The sequence below is a fragment of the Oncorhynchus clarkii genome, chromosome 3, assembly GCF_045791955.1.
Source record: "Oncorhynchus clarkii lewisi isolate Uvic-CL-2024 chromosome 3, UVic_Ocla_1.0, whole genome shotgun sequence".
In the NCBI taxonomy this organism is placed as follows: Eukaryota; Metazoa; Chordata; class Actinopteri; order Salmoniformes; family Salmonidae; genus Oncorhynchus; species Oncorhynchus clarkii.
In genome coordinates, this window is record NC_092149.1 from 4,844,329 (window position 1) to 4,860,983 (window position 16,655).

The following is a 16,655-nucleotide window of genomic DNA, read 5'->3' on the forward strand; positions in this document are numbered from 1 at the left end:
TAGTTATCACAGCCACAAAGTCAAAATTGTGTAGATCTTAATTAAAACTAAAATTTGTTTTTGGTCTTAATTAAAATTTTAGGCATGAAAAGGTTAGCAGTGCTGTTTAGGTTTAACATCCGATTTTAAGAAGATAAATTGTAGAAATAGGCGGGGTTTAGCCATAATTTGACTTTGTGGCTGTGGCAACTCGTGATGACCCTGCCATTGACTGTATATGAAGGTGTCACTAGTGAGTACGTTTACATGCGCACTAATAATTCGATATTAAACGGATTGTGGCAGTTGGCCGAGTACAGCAACAGTCAAGTAAACACTTTAATCTGTTTATCTTAATCTTCGTAAATTCCAAATAGAAGCATACGCCGATTAAACCCTGATTTTAGTTTTTTAGCAATCTTTCGAATTATCACATATAAACAGTTTAATCGGAGTATCTGATCTGCGCATGTGCTAGCACCGGTAGCGCAACCCACTTCTTATGCGCGAGTGACTCTGGAATTATGCAATTTACAAAGTATGCAATTCACAAATAGTTCACATACAAACTTCATGTCCCAACTCTGAATCAAATAGACTTGGCAAAAATAACATGATTTCGGTGGTAGAACGTTTATTGGCAATTTTTGGAATTTATTGAAGTCCCATCAGGTAGCCTGATTTCAGATGCGTCCATGCAAACATGATTAGGAAAATCGTTCTTGCAAAACATGTCAACGTTTTAAAACGAACTATTATATTAATCTGACTGGACTCACTGTAGACGTAACTCATGAACATCAAAACGCCAGTAGGGGAGATGTTACACAGGATCTGTGCGCACCACTGGCGCAGTTTTTACACCAGTGAATGACCACTAGAATGGTTATGCTCTCTGGTTTCTCCTTTACGCAGTGTGACTAAAATTGCTGTTTTAGTCTTACATGTAAACTGGATTACATGGCGAGGTTTAATTTTTACAGATTTTGATAATGCAAGGTTCGAGGTATAGTTTTTTGAGGTATAGTCAGCATTTGAGCTGCTTCTGGTGTAAAAATGACACTTCACAAGACAACATTTGTCATACAATTTTTTTTTTAATAAGAGCACAGAAATGTACAGGGCTATTAGGGCAGATCCCAGATCAGCTCATACGTCTTGAAGCAAGGAGAGGATGTGCACCATAGTACACTAAATTAAATAGGCTATCTTCACAATGTGCAACTTGAAAGTCAAAATCAATGTTTAACCTACTGCATATCTGAAAATATATGGTTACACTTTGGCAGTCCCTTTACATTAGCATAGGAAAGTCCTCTCAGCCTTGTATCAACAAAAAGCCAACATCTTGGAATGAAGCCCGCCATTATGACTAAGCCTCGATAGGCAAATAGCTTTTATAACAAAATAAGGATAAATAAAATAAATACACTTCAAAATAAACAGGCACTGAATTTTCCCATTCCACACTAGAACCACAACAGTCTCCGAACACAAGTTGCATTATAAACTACCCCTTATGTACACAGGCAAGTCAAGGCGGCAGGTTTCGCTAACTCTGTGCTAATTTACACAGCCGTTATTCACGTTTAACTACTATAGAATAAACTGAGAAAAAGTGCAGTAGGGGAGAGATGTACTATTTGATGTGACTAGAGGACTGACCCTCAGAGAAGTGGGGGAGAGATGTACTATTTGATGTGACTACAGGACTGACCCTCAGAGAAGTGGGGGAGAGATGCACTATTTGATGTGACTACAGGACTGACCCTCAGAGAAGTGGGGGAGAGATGTACTATTTGATGTGACTAGAGGACTGACCCTCAGAGAAGTGGGGGAGAGATGTACTATTTGATGTGACTACAGGACCGACCCTCAGAGAAGTGGGGGAGAGATGCACTATTTGATGTGACTACAGGACTGACCGTCAGAGAAGTGGAGGAGAGATGTACTATTTGATGTGACTACAGGACTGACCCTCAGAGAAGTGGGGGAGAGATGTACTATTTGATGTGACTAGAGGATTGACCCTCAGAGAAGTGGGGGAGAGATGCACTATTTGATGTGACTACAGGACTGACCCTCAGAGAAGTGGGGGAGAGATGTACTATTTGATGTGACTACAGGACTGACCCTCAGAGAAGTGGGGGAGAGATGTACTATTTGATGTGACTAGAGGACTGACCCTCAGAGAAGTGGGGGAGAGATGTACTATTTGATGTGACTAGAGGACTGACCCTCAGAAGGATAGTGTGCAAAGGCGGGCTTAGAAGCCAAATCATTTCAAGCAACAGTTTTCAATGGGGGAGTACAGACAAGTTATGCAGCAGGCCTATACTTCAACATTCAATTAGTTGATATAAGTCAATAATCAATCTTCAGTGACATTATCAAACCTAAAACACCCATACTCCAACATATGAACAAGTGAAAGGGTTAAATGAATGTAGTGTAGGTCTTGGGAGGTCGTTGTAAGGTTACTCAAGAGTCAATGGTCTCCACTGAGACGTTATTAGCATTATGCCATATGTAAACATCACACAGTGCAAGGGGCATTTGTTAGCATCAAGGCACATCATTCAATCATGCATTATTATTTTAGACTGAAACGCACAATGTAAAACATGTAGGCTACGGTACATTTTCAGGTTTGTGTCCACCAAAGGAACCAACATTTGTCAAAGGAACTAAAAAAAAAAAAAAAAAAAGATATACCTCTCGCTTACAACTCTCATGGTCATGGCTGTTTATGATCTGAACCCTATCGGCCCTGGTCAAGAGTAGTGCACTAAATAGGACATAGGGTGCTATTTGGGACGCATCCCATGCATGTGGTGTTCTGGGATTTTTTTGTTGTTGTTGGTATACCACTCAATGGCAGAGCAAGTTGTAGTGGTGTGTGGTTTGAAAAGCAGCAGCAGCAACCAGACTTCCTGGCTCCGTGTTAGCCTAGGCAAGCCTAAACGAGAAAATATTCACACAAACATGTTGGATTAATAAATCATTCATTATTTCTAAAAATTGTGTTAAAATAGATATTGCACCAAAAAAAAAAAAGCTTTATTGACTTCTACAGAAGCTGTGGTAAAGGAAAACACTTTGGTCTGATTTCACAGAATCTCTAAAATCTTCACCTAATAACTGTAGATATTCTTTACAAATGTATCTTCGCACCAGGCAAGTTCATCGACACACTTGTATTTTTACTTACATTTCATTGTCTTCATCAAACCTCTTCTCCAACCACGGCACACCAGGTTCTCTCTGTGGAAATGAATGAACATTCAATATCAGGAATTTGCAATAAGCCACGTTAAGCTATGGCACTGAGAACAGGTTAAAGGTAAACATACTGAGCAGGTTGGCAAGTGATACGAAAGGTAAATCAAAAGGAGAGGCTTCTGAATTTACTCTTGATTCAATAAAGGAACTACTAAACAAGCCATAATTGAGTATGAGTCGAATGACGAGCTTACCGCCTTTTCCAAAACAACAGGATGTTCTGGTAAGAAGTCCGGTTTTCTTTTGGCAATGGGGGAACTGGCCAGTTGAATCAGGAAGTCTCTAGTGTAAGATATCCTCACTAGGAGAGAGAATCACTTGAATCAGTCAACATCCATACACGATAACATGTGGATTCTGTCCCCAATGGCACCCTATTCCCTATATAGTACACTTCCTTTGAGCCTTGGTCAACAGTAGTGTACTATAGGGAAGAGTGCCATTTGGGACACATCTATGGCCTAAAGTAATTCAAACATTGCAACTCACACTTCTATAGATAGATAGATAGCTTACCTTTAGTTGGGGTGGAGTCTTTTTGTGGTGTCTGAGTATGGAGATGGAGGATTTCAAAAAACTGTTCCACTCCAATGCTGTTACTCTTTCCACAGGATAAAAACATGGTCAATGCAAGAAATAGATTTATCTTATAGACTGACTACTTATCCGAGCAAGTAATTGTCAGTTCTCTGGGTAAAACTATGCATCACTCACTGTTTTTTCTCCAGCTTGTCCACACGCAGATGGCTCATTTCTAAAGCAGGGGTCTGTATAAAGAGAAAGTGGGACACTGGCTGCAGTTGGATTCTCTACCCTTCTCTTTGAAGTGTGCACTCACTCATTTCCCCTCATCGACTAAAAAGGAATTGACTTGAGTAAGAAATATCGTAGAAACTGACAACCTTTGCCTACACCAATCCTATGCTTTTAAATATAACAGGGAGGGAGCAAGAACACACTTTGGGTAGAAGGGTGGGTAGGGAATCGGATCTTGAATACTGCCTGTTAGCCGACACATTCATTCATTTTTGTTCTTAGTCCATGACTGTTTGTGAGGATCACACTTCATAAAATTGGGCCAAGGATGACTTAAAAAGTAGCAAGACGTGTAGGTTGACAGTTGAACATGAGAGAGAGTGAACTAGTCCAGTTAAGTTTACCCTGGTCAGTACTGCAGCGCCGCAGGGGTCTGGCTGGCTGCAGGTGCTTCTGTAAGATCCGCCTCCTTGACACCTCCATCCTGTAACAGCAAAGTGTAATGAAGCCGTCTAACTTAGGATGTCATGGTCAAGTCTATTTAAAGTTAGTCTGGTCCCAGATCTGTTTGTGCTCTTGCCTGCTCGGATTGTCAAGCTACAACGAGAGACAATTGTATGATTCAAAGTGCTGCGTGTCACCCACCACATTTGATAAAAACATGCCCTCAGGTCTTTCATCACTCGCTCATCAGCACTGCAAAAGCTGAAGTGTTGACTTGAATTGATTCGTTTTGCCCCCATAAAAAAGGTGATATATAAGTTTATTATTCTAGGAAGTTTGATGTTTTGACCTGGGCTAGTTACAGAAGATGTGAATGTTGTTTTTAATAAACTAGCAACAGATAATTTGACAGATGAGTTAAACTATCCTAAACTCTCCCAGTCAGCTGATTTGCTAATTCCAAAAAGCCTAGCGAGCTAGCACTGGCAACCCCCTTAGAAATCCAACGGATAACGTTAGAAAAACTAGCTATGCTTTATCAACTTTGATTTATGGGTTTTAATCAATTGAACTTGGCTAAGTTAGTTGTTAAGTTGTGACAGTCATTTCGCGTGAAATAGCTACTAAATGGATGCAGTATCTCGGTGAAAACTTTCAGCGCTAGCATTCCCATCATCGCTAGGCGGCTGGCTGAATTAGCCATGGCTGCCACCTAACGTTAGCTAGCTAAGTTATCTCGTTGGCCATTTTTTTCGAATAATGCTGACCGTAATTTATTTATCATGGCAACAAACAAACAACAAGTTTCTCAAGTTCTGTTCACTATGAAAACCCTAGCAGGCTACCATTATTGTGTCTAGGTCATATTTACCTGACCCTGTATGTTCGGCGACACAGGCGTGCCTTTCCCTTCCGAGAGATGCCACACTGATGAGGTGCCGTTTCTGCTGTGGTCACAAAGGTTCAACACCAGACGCGCAGCAAAGTAACGTTTCGAACGAAATACACGCGAGCCGAGACGAACGGGTTACGGACGCAATCTTTCCCTATTGAAATCCGTGCAGAACAAATTGTTAGAATATCATACTGATATCAAACGTCGTTTTCCTGCTTTATCATCCAAGTATCGGTATGTTCACCGTTACAATACTCGTTTGATAAAATAACTTTAAAAGTTATGCTGCACATTTTCAAAGGCAAATCTGTCTGTTCAGTTATCTGGCCTTATTGCTTAAATATACATTTGTGTTACAGAAATATGATAATTGACAATAATTATTTCAATAAATGTAATTGGCGTGTCAGTATGTAGTGAAGTTCATGTTTATGCCACAAGAGCGCGCTATGGTACAACGCCATGGGCCATTAGACTGGAAAGAAGAAATGTACCTATCGATTAATTTTATATATATATATATATATATATATAAAATGGTCACATATACCGGATAGCTGCAGTGAAATGTGTTGTATTAGAGGGTCAGCCATATTAGTAAGGCGCCCTTGGAGCAAATTAGGGTATAGTGCCTTGCTCAAGGGCACATCGACACCTTGTCAAAAATCTAATTTTATTTGTGACATGCGCCGAATACAACAGGCGTAGACTTAATTGTGAAATGCTTACTAACAAACCCTTTCCCAACAATGCAACAATGAGTTAAAAAGTAAAGGGGATTAGCAAAAAAGTAAATAGTAAGACAAAATAATCAGGCTATATACAAGAAGTTGCCTTACCGGGTCAATGTGCAGGGTACGAGGTAGTTGAGGTAATTTGTACATGTAGGTAGGGGTAAAAGAGACTAGGTAATCAGGATAAAGTAACAGCAGCATGTGATGTGTGAGAAAGTGTTCGTATGAGTTTCTCAGATGCCTTATGGTTTGGTGGTAGAAGCTGCTAAGGAGCCTTTTGGTTCCCGACCTGGCGCTCCAGGTACAGCTTTTTTTCCTTTTTCTTATTTAACTAGGCAAGTCAGTTAAGAACAAATTCTTATTTACAATGACAACCTACACCAGCCCTACCCAGACGATGCTGGGCCAATTGTGTGCTGCCCTATGGGACTCCAATCACGGCTGGGTGTGATACAGCCCGGATTCGAACCAGGGTGCCTGTAGTGACGCCTCAGGCACTGAGATATTGTGCCTTAGATCGCTGCACCACTCGGGAGGTCCGAGCTTGCTGTACGGTTGCAGAATGAACAGTCTACGACTTGGGTGGGCGGAGTTCTTGACCATTCTTAGGGCCCTTCTCCAAGGTATTCGAACCAAGTGACCTTTTGATTACTGGCCCAAAGCTCTAACCGCTAGGCTACCGGCCACCCAGTTATTACTTCAAGGTTTAAAGGGGGAAAACCTTAATTTCTGTGAGAATAGTGAACAACATTCTATCCTTTGGTCACCGTAGTCCAACTCTTGGTTACTTCTGGAAATTGGGTAGCTGGAATTAATGTAGGTGCAATTCACGGATTCTCAGTAAAGCGTGAAGGTCTCCTGCATTCTAAACTCGGGCTTTATTCTCACTGCTCCTGGCGAACTAAATATATGCATGTGCAACAGAATAAAATAAAAAGGGAGTGAATGCAGACAGTTGGGCCCTTTGCTTGTGTTAAATCCTGCATAACTTGCCGTATGATTTGGGGAATACCTAACGTATATAGTAGATACTTAACAATTTGAGTGTTAGCGTGTGTGTCCCCCAGTTGAAGTAAAATAACATTGCATTCATGGTCATTCTGATTCCAAAGACCACCAGATTGACCACAGGGGAGGGAAAAAAGGACCGTGGGCAATGCAGTATTTATCATACAACAAAATATCTTAAGACAATCTTGGAAGACGACAACAGGAGAACATTATGAATTTTAATCAAAGAATTTCCACTAAAGTTTAAACGGACAACTTTTACACTACATAATGTAATAAACATTTAAACAAATAGTAGCAAAATGAAGTTCTACCTTCACGCAGCTGTTAAAGAAAATACAATTTCAGGCAAATTTCACTAAAAAGAAACAGCTTCAGAAACAGGCTACATGGCAAGCAAGCGATGGGCAAAATACAAATAAATAATTTTGTTATTCTTTAAGGGGGGGGGGGGGACTATGGACAAAGGTTTGTCCATTACACATTGAGTAGAAGGCTATATACACACACAGTATTTTTTTAAATCTACAATTGTTCAGTCGCCATTGTTGGAATCCATCAAACTAACCAAATACTGTGAGTTGTTCTTCCTAAAACATCGCATTTTAAAGCCCAAAAAATGTTATTTCCTGTTCTATACGGAGGACAAATTTCACACAAAAACTAGTTTTACTTTTCTGCTGCCTATTGGTCTTCCACTCAATTCCTCAACTGCCGTTAACGCCTCCAAGCGAGATCCAAAAACAACCGTTGCTGAGCCTTTGGGAATCCCTTCGTTGTCGTACTGCAATGAGACCGATCCAGGAATTACACGATATCCATAGCAAAAGTCATAGATTTCATCAATTCTGATAGTCGAAGGCAGATTAACCAGTTTCAGGCATGTTGGACCATCAAACTGCTGGGGTGCAGAAGGTCCATAGCCTCCATGTCTATGAGCAGAGCCATTGCCCCGGTTGTCAAGCAGAACAGGGCTTTCCATCATGTGAGAATCGAGACCCAGACTGCCGCCTCCATGAATATGAACCTGCAGGTCGTTCATAGGAAGATGGCCTATATCAGGGTTGACCCTGTAATCAGTGTACAGATGGGACGTGGCCTCACTGTTCCTGGCCAGGTACCTCTCTGAGCTTCTCTCGATCTTTTGCTCTTTCACTGCAGGTTCACCAACACCAAATGCACGCATCTGAGCCAGAGATATACATTTCAGGATGAGATTTGTTCCAAGAAACCCTTGCCCATTCAGAGACTGTGCCCTCATAGCCTCCTCCTCAGTCTGAAAGATCACCAACGCCTCTCCAAGCCCATTGCCCTTATGGTCCAGCAGCAAAACAACAGCCTCCTCTGAGATTCTGAAGCCTAGGAAGAAGTCCACAATCTCAACTTTGCGCACGTCGAAAGGCAGGTTTCGCACATACAGGCAAATCTTCTCAGATTCATACACATCCTTCTCGGTCTCTCTTGGAGGCCTTTCCTGAGATCTGCTGGAAGACCTTTCAGAGGGTGGTGTGCCCTTCATTGTATTTCCCCCAGATTCTAGCATGGTGACCATTTTCTCTTTCGAGATAGGAGAGATGTACACACATCGTTTGAGAAATTTCTTCTTGTGAAGAGTCAAGGCAGCACCGTAGTCCCTCAGGTTGTTGAACAGCACAAATGCGGACCTTGTCTCTGACCCATACTTGTCAAGAAGGTGAAGGATCTGATCATACTTGAGGTCTGCATGATGGAAGATCTCCTTTATGTCCCTCTTCTCCACTAAGTAGGGAAGGTTTTCCACCAAGACACAGAACTCATCATTGGAAGGAGAAGGGGACTTAGACCTGTAGGCCACTGGTGAGAAAGACCTAGCACGGTCTGGAGACCTCTCAGTGGGAGCTGAGGAAGGCCCTCTTCTATACTTACCACTGCTGTCTTCTTTAACAGGTTCCCTACCAACATCTGCCTTAAAATACTGCTCTTCTGAGCATGTATCGAGTTCCACAAACCTACTTCCAATGTAATGCCGATTTCTTTTCAGACCCTCTCTAGCATCCCGTCTGGATTTGAACTTGACAATTCCTTTCACATTTGGTTGGCCGCGGTCATTTCTCATTATAATAATGTCCTCCACCTCTAATCCGTTAAAGAATTCTTTCACGTCGTCTTCGTTCGTAGTAAAAGGCATGCCTTGCATAAGCAAATACAAGTCATCTTGACTGCTTGGCTGTGAGGAAGGCTTTCGGGCCTGACTACGTACATTACTGTAAGACCCTGATCTACTGCCTATCTCTACAAGCTCTTTTCTTCCAGGTTCCTCATTCCTGCCTTCTCTTTCCGGTCTTCTGAAACTTTCCTTATACGGCCTCTTTTTGGTCACCTCAGGTTTTATACTTTGCTTGAGAACAGCCTGCATTTCTGTCTTGCTGCTCAGCCGTAAGTGAACCGGAAAACCTTTGATGGATCCCTCCGAACGGGTCATCGCCCGCCTCGCGTCTTCATCGGAAGCAAAGATTATGAAAGCCTCCTCACGCTCCCCACCAATAATGTGCACCCCACCATCTGGGATTTTGAGGCCAGTGAAGAAATTGCGAACGTCCTCAGAACCTGCAGTGATTCTGAGCCCCTGTAAATGGATCACCACCGCCATTCCGACAACAGCACAAACAGCACCACCTGTAGACAGAGGGGTACATAATAGCATTATTGCAGAACAGTCGTGTCCAGCTCACCAATGCTCTCCAGACCATTCCACTATAACATCACCAAAACAGGTGACACCTTGAGAATGAAAACAGCAACTGAAAACGTTCTGAAAAGGACTACGTTGTGCACAAATCTGAAGGTCCCAATACGACACTTACGCCACTACAAAATGGAAACACCATAAAAAATATATACAAGGCAACAACGGTAGGTCGGAGATTCTAACATCTGAAAGATTAGTATGTCATCTCCAGGAGTGACAAAGTTCAACCATTAAACTGGATGTCCCTTTCACAGAGTGTTCCATCTCAAATCAGCTGTGCATACATTAAATGCATCAGGTATGAACCTTCACCATAGTATAATGGCAGGCTTTCAATCTACAATTCCAGGCTTCACTTTCTTCAATCAAGTGTTAAAAGGTTCACAAGTTTCATGCAATATTCTCCTTCATTAAGTCACATATACACTACATGACCAAGAGTATGTTGACGCCTGCTCGTCAAACACGTCATTCCAAAACCACAGGCATTAATATGGAGTTGGTCCCCCCTTTGCTGCTATAACAGCCTCCACTCTTCTGGGAAGGATTTCCACTAGATGTTGGAACATTTCTGCGGGGACTTGCTTGCATTCAACCACAAGAGCATTGGTGAGGTCGGGCAATTAGGACTGCCTTGCAGTCTGCGTTCCAATTAATCCCAAAGGTGTTCAACGGTATTGAGGTCAGGGCTCTGTGCAGACCAGTCAAGTTCTTCCACACGACAAACCATTTCTGTATGGACCTCACTTTATGCACGGGGTCATTGTCATGCTGAAACAGGAAAGGGCCCTCCCCAAATTGTTTCCACAAAGTTGGAAACACAGAATCATCTAGAATGAAATTGTATGCTATAGTGTTAAGATTTCCCTTCACTGGAACCAAGGGGCCTAGCCCGAACCATGAAAAACAGCCACAGACCATTATTCCTCCTCCCCAAAACGTTACAGTTGGCACTATGCAACGAGGCAGGTAGGGTTCTCCTGGCATCCGCCAAACCCAGATTTGTCCGTCGGACTGCCAGATGGTGAAGCGTGATTCATCACGCCAGAGAACGCATTTCCACTGCTCCAGAGTCCAATGGCGGTGAGCTTTACACCACTCCAGCCGACACTTGGCATTGCACATGGTGATCTTAGGTTCGTGTGCGGCTGCTTGGCCATGGCTGTGTGCTCGATTTTATACACCTGTCTGCAACGGGTGTGGCTGAAATGACAAAATCCACTAATTTGGTGTGTCCACATACACTATATATACAAAAGTATTTATTCTCTGCGTCGCTGGCATGAAATTGTGTATTTGCCAGAAACTCTCCAAACTATATGAGAAACAGGCATATATTTCAGACCATCAGAATATCCAAACCACAAAAAAAACAAAAAGGCACAATTTCTGTAGATACTTAATATCTAGCAATAACCCATCAATCATTAGGCCTACATCTCGACATACCATACACATCATAATTGATAAATAGGGGAATGAAATTAGCCATGGACATAGTTTTTCGGACAGCGGAATATCGCCTAGTACCCCTCTGAGCACACCACTTTTCCCTCAAATCAAAGCGGCTAGTGTCTCCTGCAGCTGTTCCAAAGACTGTGACCATAGCAACGAAATAAACATAATCGACGTACGAACGAAGAAACGCTATAAGCATTCATAAAAAAAAGTATTTACACGCAACAGAAATGATAGATCCAAAAATGTATTAAGGGGGAAAAAAATGTATTGTTAAACGTGACTCTAAACTGACAAGTGTTTGCCAGTGGGCAAGTTAGCTGATCCTGCTGTTGGACGTCAAGTGTGGATGTATCGCCATGCAGGCTACATGTTCTACTGTGATTGGTCAACAACGGCACCCCATGAAAATAAGAGCAGAATCCTATTTTCTCTGGCTGAGCGGCTTCCGTGTGCAACGAGAACCACCGACCGCTCCGCCTGGATAGAATTGTGCCACACCGTGCTTTCTGTCCGTGCCTTTAATCCTTTTCTTTGATATGTATCAGTCCACAGAGAGTCAGATATGGGCTTTTCCAATACAGCAGTGTTGTTACTCCAGTCCATACACCCTGGTGTATTACTAATAAGGAAAGTGTTTCCATCACTATGGCCAAGGACTTGGAACAGTTACTTTGTGAGGTGTGTTAACCATGTTCGGGAAAAAAAAGTAACTTTCCCAGGTCTGGCCTGAGTAAGTTCACGGCCCAAGACATTTCGATTTTGGGGGAGGCCAGGCCTCAGAGGTGGAAAAAAACAAGTCTTCAGTCCCAACACCAGGGTAAAGTCTACTGGAAATGCACCATAGGCATAAGAGTAATAGCTGACACACTTGAGCATGATTGGTCGTTCTGCTGCACAAATCAAAAAGAAGCAGCCCACACCCTACTGTGACGGCTACTAGTCAAAACGTCATGCCACAAAATACATTTCATGTAGAGCACACACACGCCATTGGTCAATTTAACGCCAACATATACTGACGCCTTTAAAAATATATAATTTGTAAAAACTAGAGATTACTTTTTATGGCGAGCGAGATAAAAAAAAATCTCCAGTCGCACACCATGATTCAGGGTTTCATAATCATCGTCCATGAACATAATTGGAGGGGGCGACATTTCAGTTAAATGCAGAGAAGAGAAGAAAACCATCACAAAGCAACCAGTGCGAAACGCACTCATCTGGCTAGAACAAATCAGGATACGTGAAACTAGTTAGAAAAACCAAAAGCTATGCCATCACTTGAGGAAGTTAGCACACTGTTCCTAGGCCGTCATTGAAAATAAGAATTTGCTCTTATTAACTGATTTGCCTAGTTAAATAAAAGGTAAAACAAAAAAATAAACAGCCCACCATAGCACGATTCCTAACGTTAGCTAGCTAGCCACTGTGTATGCTAGCCGGTTAGTTCACAGTTGAACAGCCACATTGTCAGCGTTTTAGTTACCTAAGAAAATGCACAAGCAAAATACACCATACAACATTAAAAACTGAATTAGTATTAAAAAAAAGTCGCAATCTAACGTTAGCTAGCTACATATCAGCTAGCGTAGCTAAAAACGCTAGCTAGCAGGGCCTTGTAGCCTGGCTACTCGTAAAATAACGCTACGCTAGTATGATAATTTCATCCCAAGAGTCACACCGAAGAGAGAAACTTACACAGGCAGCGAGAGAAAAAGTTATTTCTTATAAAATGTGACAAAACAAAAGGTTGGCGGGAAATAATATATTTTTGCCCTTCTTGAGGATAGAACACGTTTGGAAATACGGAAACGGAGAAGTTAGAAGATCTCGCAATGTCAGTGTTGCCGACTCCTCAGTAAGGAACGTGGCTATTGGCTGTCCTAGAAGTCGATAAATGACGTCAATGCTTAATTTGTATAATTGACAATGTGCATGTAATTGTGATGTACGCTGTAGGAGAGAGGAATAACGTCGTGGGAGAGATAAAAAGTGAGTAAAAAACACCCTAAATATGTTTAGAATTACAAATGAACGTTCTTCTGTCCATTGTTGGTTTCTTTTATGTCACAATTCCAACCCTCCTCCTTTATCCGGGCTTGGGACCTGCAAAAGTGACCCAAAAGACACTCTGGCTGAGTAGTTTTCTATTTAATTTTTTTAGTTTCCTTTTCTAAATTTGGTTTAGAAAGGAGCCTACAACAAGTCACAGTAAAACAGCAACATTTTTAACCATAACATTTAAAAAAAAAAAATTGTTCACAATCTTCATTAACAATCTAAATGGACCAAAAAGAGACAATAGAAAAACTGTCAATGGCAATGTGAGAAAATTATGTTAACTAGTCTGCCCTAATTCAGGTTAAAAAATATATATTTTTATATAAACCAGGATAGGATCAGCCAGCGGTGGCTTCCCACATGCGCGATTCATTTCCAGTCTGGACACGAAGGGGTGAACATCTCCTGTTCTGACTGCAGCTGGGAGGGACTGCTGCGTGAGGACTGGGCCACTTGTGAGTGCTTTGGGACGGGGGTGGGGGCCCACCTGCTGCTCGTTGAGAAGAGTAAGAACGACAAGTGCTTTCACGTCAGAGTCTCAAAAGTCTCCAATAACACCAGAAAAAGTCGCTAGATTTCTCGCGAGTCACTTTTTTGAAAATGTGTCGCTTCTTTGGCATCATGGCGTTCACACATTTTGTTTGTGCATGCCGCCACCTACTTTGTGGTTGTGTGTGTTAAATCACGTTACATTTTGTGATACAAAAAAAAAAAATATATATATATATATACATACATACATACATACATACATACATACATACATAGTACCAGTCCAAAGTTTGGACACACCTTCTCATTCAAGGGGTTTTCTTTATTTTTCTATATTATAGAATAATAGGGAAGACATCACAACTAGGAAATAACACATGGAATCATGTAGTAACCAAACAAATCAAATTGTATTTTATATTATTCAAAGGAGCCACCCTTTGTCTTGATGACAGCTTTGCAAACTCTTGACATTTCTCAACCAGCTTCACATGAAATGATTTCCAACATACGCTAAGCACTTGTTGGCTGCTTTTTCTTCACTCTGCATTCCAACTCATCCCAAACCATCTCAATAAGGTTGAGGTCGGGTGATTGTGTAGGCCAGGTCATCTGATGCAGCACTCCATCACTCTCCTTCTTGGTCAAATAGCCCTTACACAGCCTGGAGGTGTGTTGGGTCATTGTCCTGTTGAAAAACAAATGATAGTCCCACTAAGTACAAATTAGATGGTATGGCGTATCGCTGCAGAATGCTGTGGTAGCCATGCTGGTTACGTGTGCCTTGAATTCTAAATAAATTACAGAGTGTCGCCTGCAACGCACCCCAAACCATCACACCTCCTTCTCCATGCTTCACGGTGGGAACCACACATGCGGAGATCATCCGTTCACATACTCTGCGTCTCACAAAGACACGGCGGTTGGAACCAAAAATCAGACCAAAGGACAGATTTCCACTGGTCTAATGTCCATTGCTCGTGTTTCTTGGCCCAAGCAAGTCTCTTCTTCTTATTGGTGTCCTTTAGTAGTGGTTTCTTTGAAGCAATTCAACCATGAAGGCCTGATTCATACAGTCTCCTCTGAACAGTTGATGTTGAGATGCGTCTGTTACTTGGTCTCTGTGAAGCATTTATATGGGCTGCAATCTGAGGTGCAGTTAATTGCCGATTTGAGGCTGGTAACTCAAATGAATTTATCCTCAGCAGCAGAGGTAACTCTGGGTCTTCTTTTCCTGTGGCGGTCCTCATGAGAGACAGTTTCATCATAGCGCTTGATGGTTTTTGCGACTGCCCTTGAAGAAACTTTCAAATATCTTGAAATTTTCCAGATTGACTGACCTTCATGATTTAAAGTAATGATAGACTGTCATTTCTCTTAGCTTATTTGAGCTGTTCTTGCCATAATATGGATTTAGCCCTATTTGATAAAAGGCCATCTTATGTGTACCAACCCTATCACAGCACAGCTGATTGGCTCAAATGCATTAAGAAGGAAAGAAATTCCACAAATTAACAAGGCACACCTGTTAATTTAAATCCATTCATGTGACTACCTCATGAAGCTGGTTGAGAGAATGCCAAGAGTGTGCAAAACTGTCATCAAAGCAAATAAAGGGTGGCTACTTTGAAGAATTTAAAAAATAAAATATATTTTGATTTGTTTTATCACTTTTTTGGTTACATGATTCCATATGTGTTATTTCATAGTTTTGACGTCTTCACTATTATTCTACAATGTAGGAAATAGTAAAAATAAAGAAAAACCCTTGAATGAGTAGGTGTGTCTAAACGTTTACCCTATCTGCTCCTGCACCATGCCAATGGCCTGGGAGGATGGGACACCACTACTCAACACACCCTGTAACTCTTCTGAAGTTAAATCTCATATACCCAAATACCTCTCTGCAAGCTGACACCACAACATCTATTTTCTGTGATGTATGTTCCATTGCTGCGGTACTGTTGATAACCATTTGCTAAGAAGCCAACCTTACATCACTCGATGGCCTATTCCTCTGTGATGGCACAGATCCACTACTCACAAAAAATGACACTCCGACTCGGACTCCAAGTACTTCACCACACCTTCCACCCCACTGAGCTCCCGAGTGGCACAGCGGTCTAAGGCACTGCATCCCAGTGCTAGAGGCGTCACTACAGACCCTGGTTTGATTCCAGGCTGTATAACAACCGGCCGTGATTGGGAGTCCCATAGGGCAGCGCAGAATTGGCCCAGCGTTGTCCGGGTTAGGGTTTGATCAGTGTAGGCCGTCATTGTAAATAAGAATTTGTTCTTAACTGACTTGCCTAGTTAAATAAAGGTAAAATAGCCTCCCGGGTGCCGCTGTGGTCTGGGCACTGCATCGCAGCGCTAGTTGTGCCACCAGAGACCCTGGGTTCGCGCCCAGGCTCTGTTGCAGCCGGCCGCGACCGGGAGGTCCGTGGGGCAATGCACAATTGGCCTAGCGTCGCTTTTAAATCATCATCCACGTCATAAAAAAATACTGATGTTATCATGGCTCGTGTGTCATCTCAAATCTAGGGTACTTCTTTATGTTACATAGCATCTTCCATATATCTCATTTGTATCATATGACAGGCATATTGCTCACCAGTCAAGGGGAAAAGGGTTCCAAGAGACACATCGATGCCCTTTTTTCCAACTTCTGAAGTGCATTGGACCTGAGGAAAGAGCCGTCCTTGTTGCATCTGGCCACAGCCAACACTGTCAGGCTACTATACTGAGAACACAGTTAAGGGAAATAAAGATGGGATAAGATATCTAATCCATTTGATTATTTTACATGCTC

The 16,655-nt window shown here is 42.1% G+C and overlaps 2 protein-coding genes across 5 annotated transcripts; both read right to left on the reverse strand.

Moving 5' to 3' along the window:
* Positions 1 to 1,056: 1,056 nt before the first annotated feature.
* On the reverse strand, positions 1,057 to 16,559 carry LOC139386912 (granulito). 3 transcript variants are annotated; one of them, XM_071132797.1, is made up of 7 exons: positions 16,458 to 16,559; positions 4,422 to 4,501; positions 3,976 to 4,028; positions 3,778 to 3,862; positions 3,456 to 3,562; positions 3,191 to 3,243; positions 1,057 to 2,938 (listed from the first exon to the last, which is right to left on the reverse strand). In XM_071132797.1, exons 1-7 carry the CDS (start codon positions 16,520 to 16,522, stop codon positions 2,929 to 2,931), a joined length of 453 nt encoding a protein of 150 aa, XP_070988898.1. In that variant the 5' UTR covers positions 16,523 to 16,559; the 3' UTR covers positions 1,057 to 2,928. The 3 variants fall into 3 exon arrangements, with proteins under 3 accessions (XP_070988898.1, XP_070988914.1, XP_070988907.1); XM_071132813.1 differs by lacking the exon at positions 16,458 to 16,559 and adding an exon at positions 5,333 to 5,436; XM_071132806.1 differs by lacking the exon at positions 1,057 to 2,938 and having other exon boundaries at positions 3,187 to 3,243.
* On the reverse strand, positions 7,306 to 13,150 carry LOC139386901 (RNA binding motif protein 12Bb). Of its 2 annotated transcripts, none has more exons than XM_071132784.1 (2): positions 12,989 to 13,150; positions 7,306 to 11,032 (listed from the first exon to the last, which is right to left on the reverse strand). In XM_071132784.1, exon 2 carries the CDS (start codon positions 9,782 to 9,784, stop codon positions 7,754 to 7,756), a length of 2,031 nt encoding a protein of 676 aa, XP_070988885.1. In that variant the 5' UTR covers positions 9,785 to 11,032; positions 12,989 to 13,150; the 3' UTR covers positions 7,306 to 7,753. The 2 variants fall into 2 exon arrangements, with proteins under 2 accessions (XP_070988885.1, XP_070988878.1); XM_071132777.1 differs by having other exon boundaries at positions 7,306 to 9,756; positions 12,989 to 13,144.
* Positions 16,560 to 16,655: the final 96 nt, after the last annotated feature.

What these genes read in the sequence shown, in the direction of transcription:
- LOC139386912 (XM_071132797.1), bottom strand. Translation starts at nt 16,522, where the DNA reads ATGCACTTCAGAAGTTGGAAAAAAGGGCATCGATGTGTCTCTTGGAAC. An exon ending in AACCCTTTTCCCCTTGACTG is followed by an intron (nt 4,502 to 16,457) that starts GTGAGCAATATG and finishes TTGCTGTTACAG; the next exon opens with GATGGAGGTGTCAAGGAGGC. An exon ending in AGACTCCACCCCAACTAAAG is followed by an intron (nt 3,563 to 3,777) that starts GTAAGCTATCTA and finishes TCTCTCTCCTAG; the next exon opens with TGAGGATATCTTACACTAGA.
- LOC139386901 (XM_071132784.1), bottom strand. Translation starts at nt 9,784, where the DNA reads ATGCTATTATGTACCCCTCTGTCTACAGGTGGTGCTGTTTGTGCTGTT.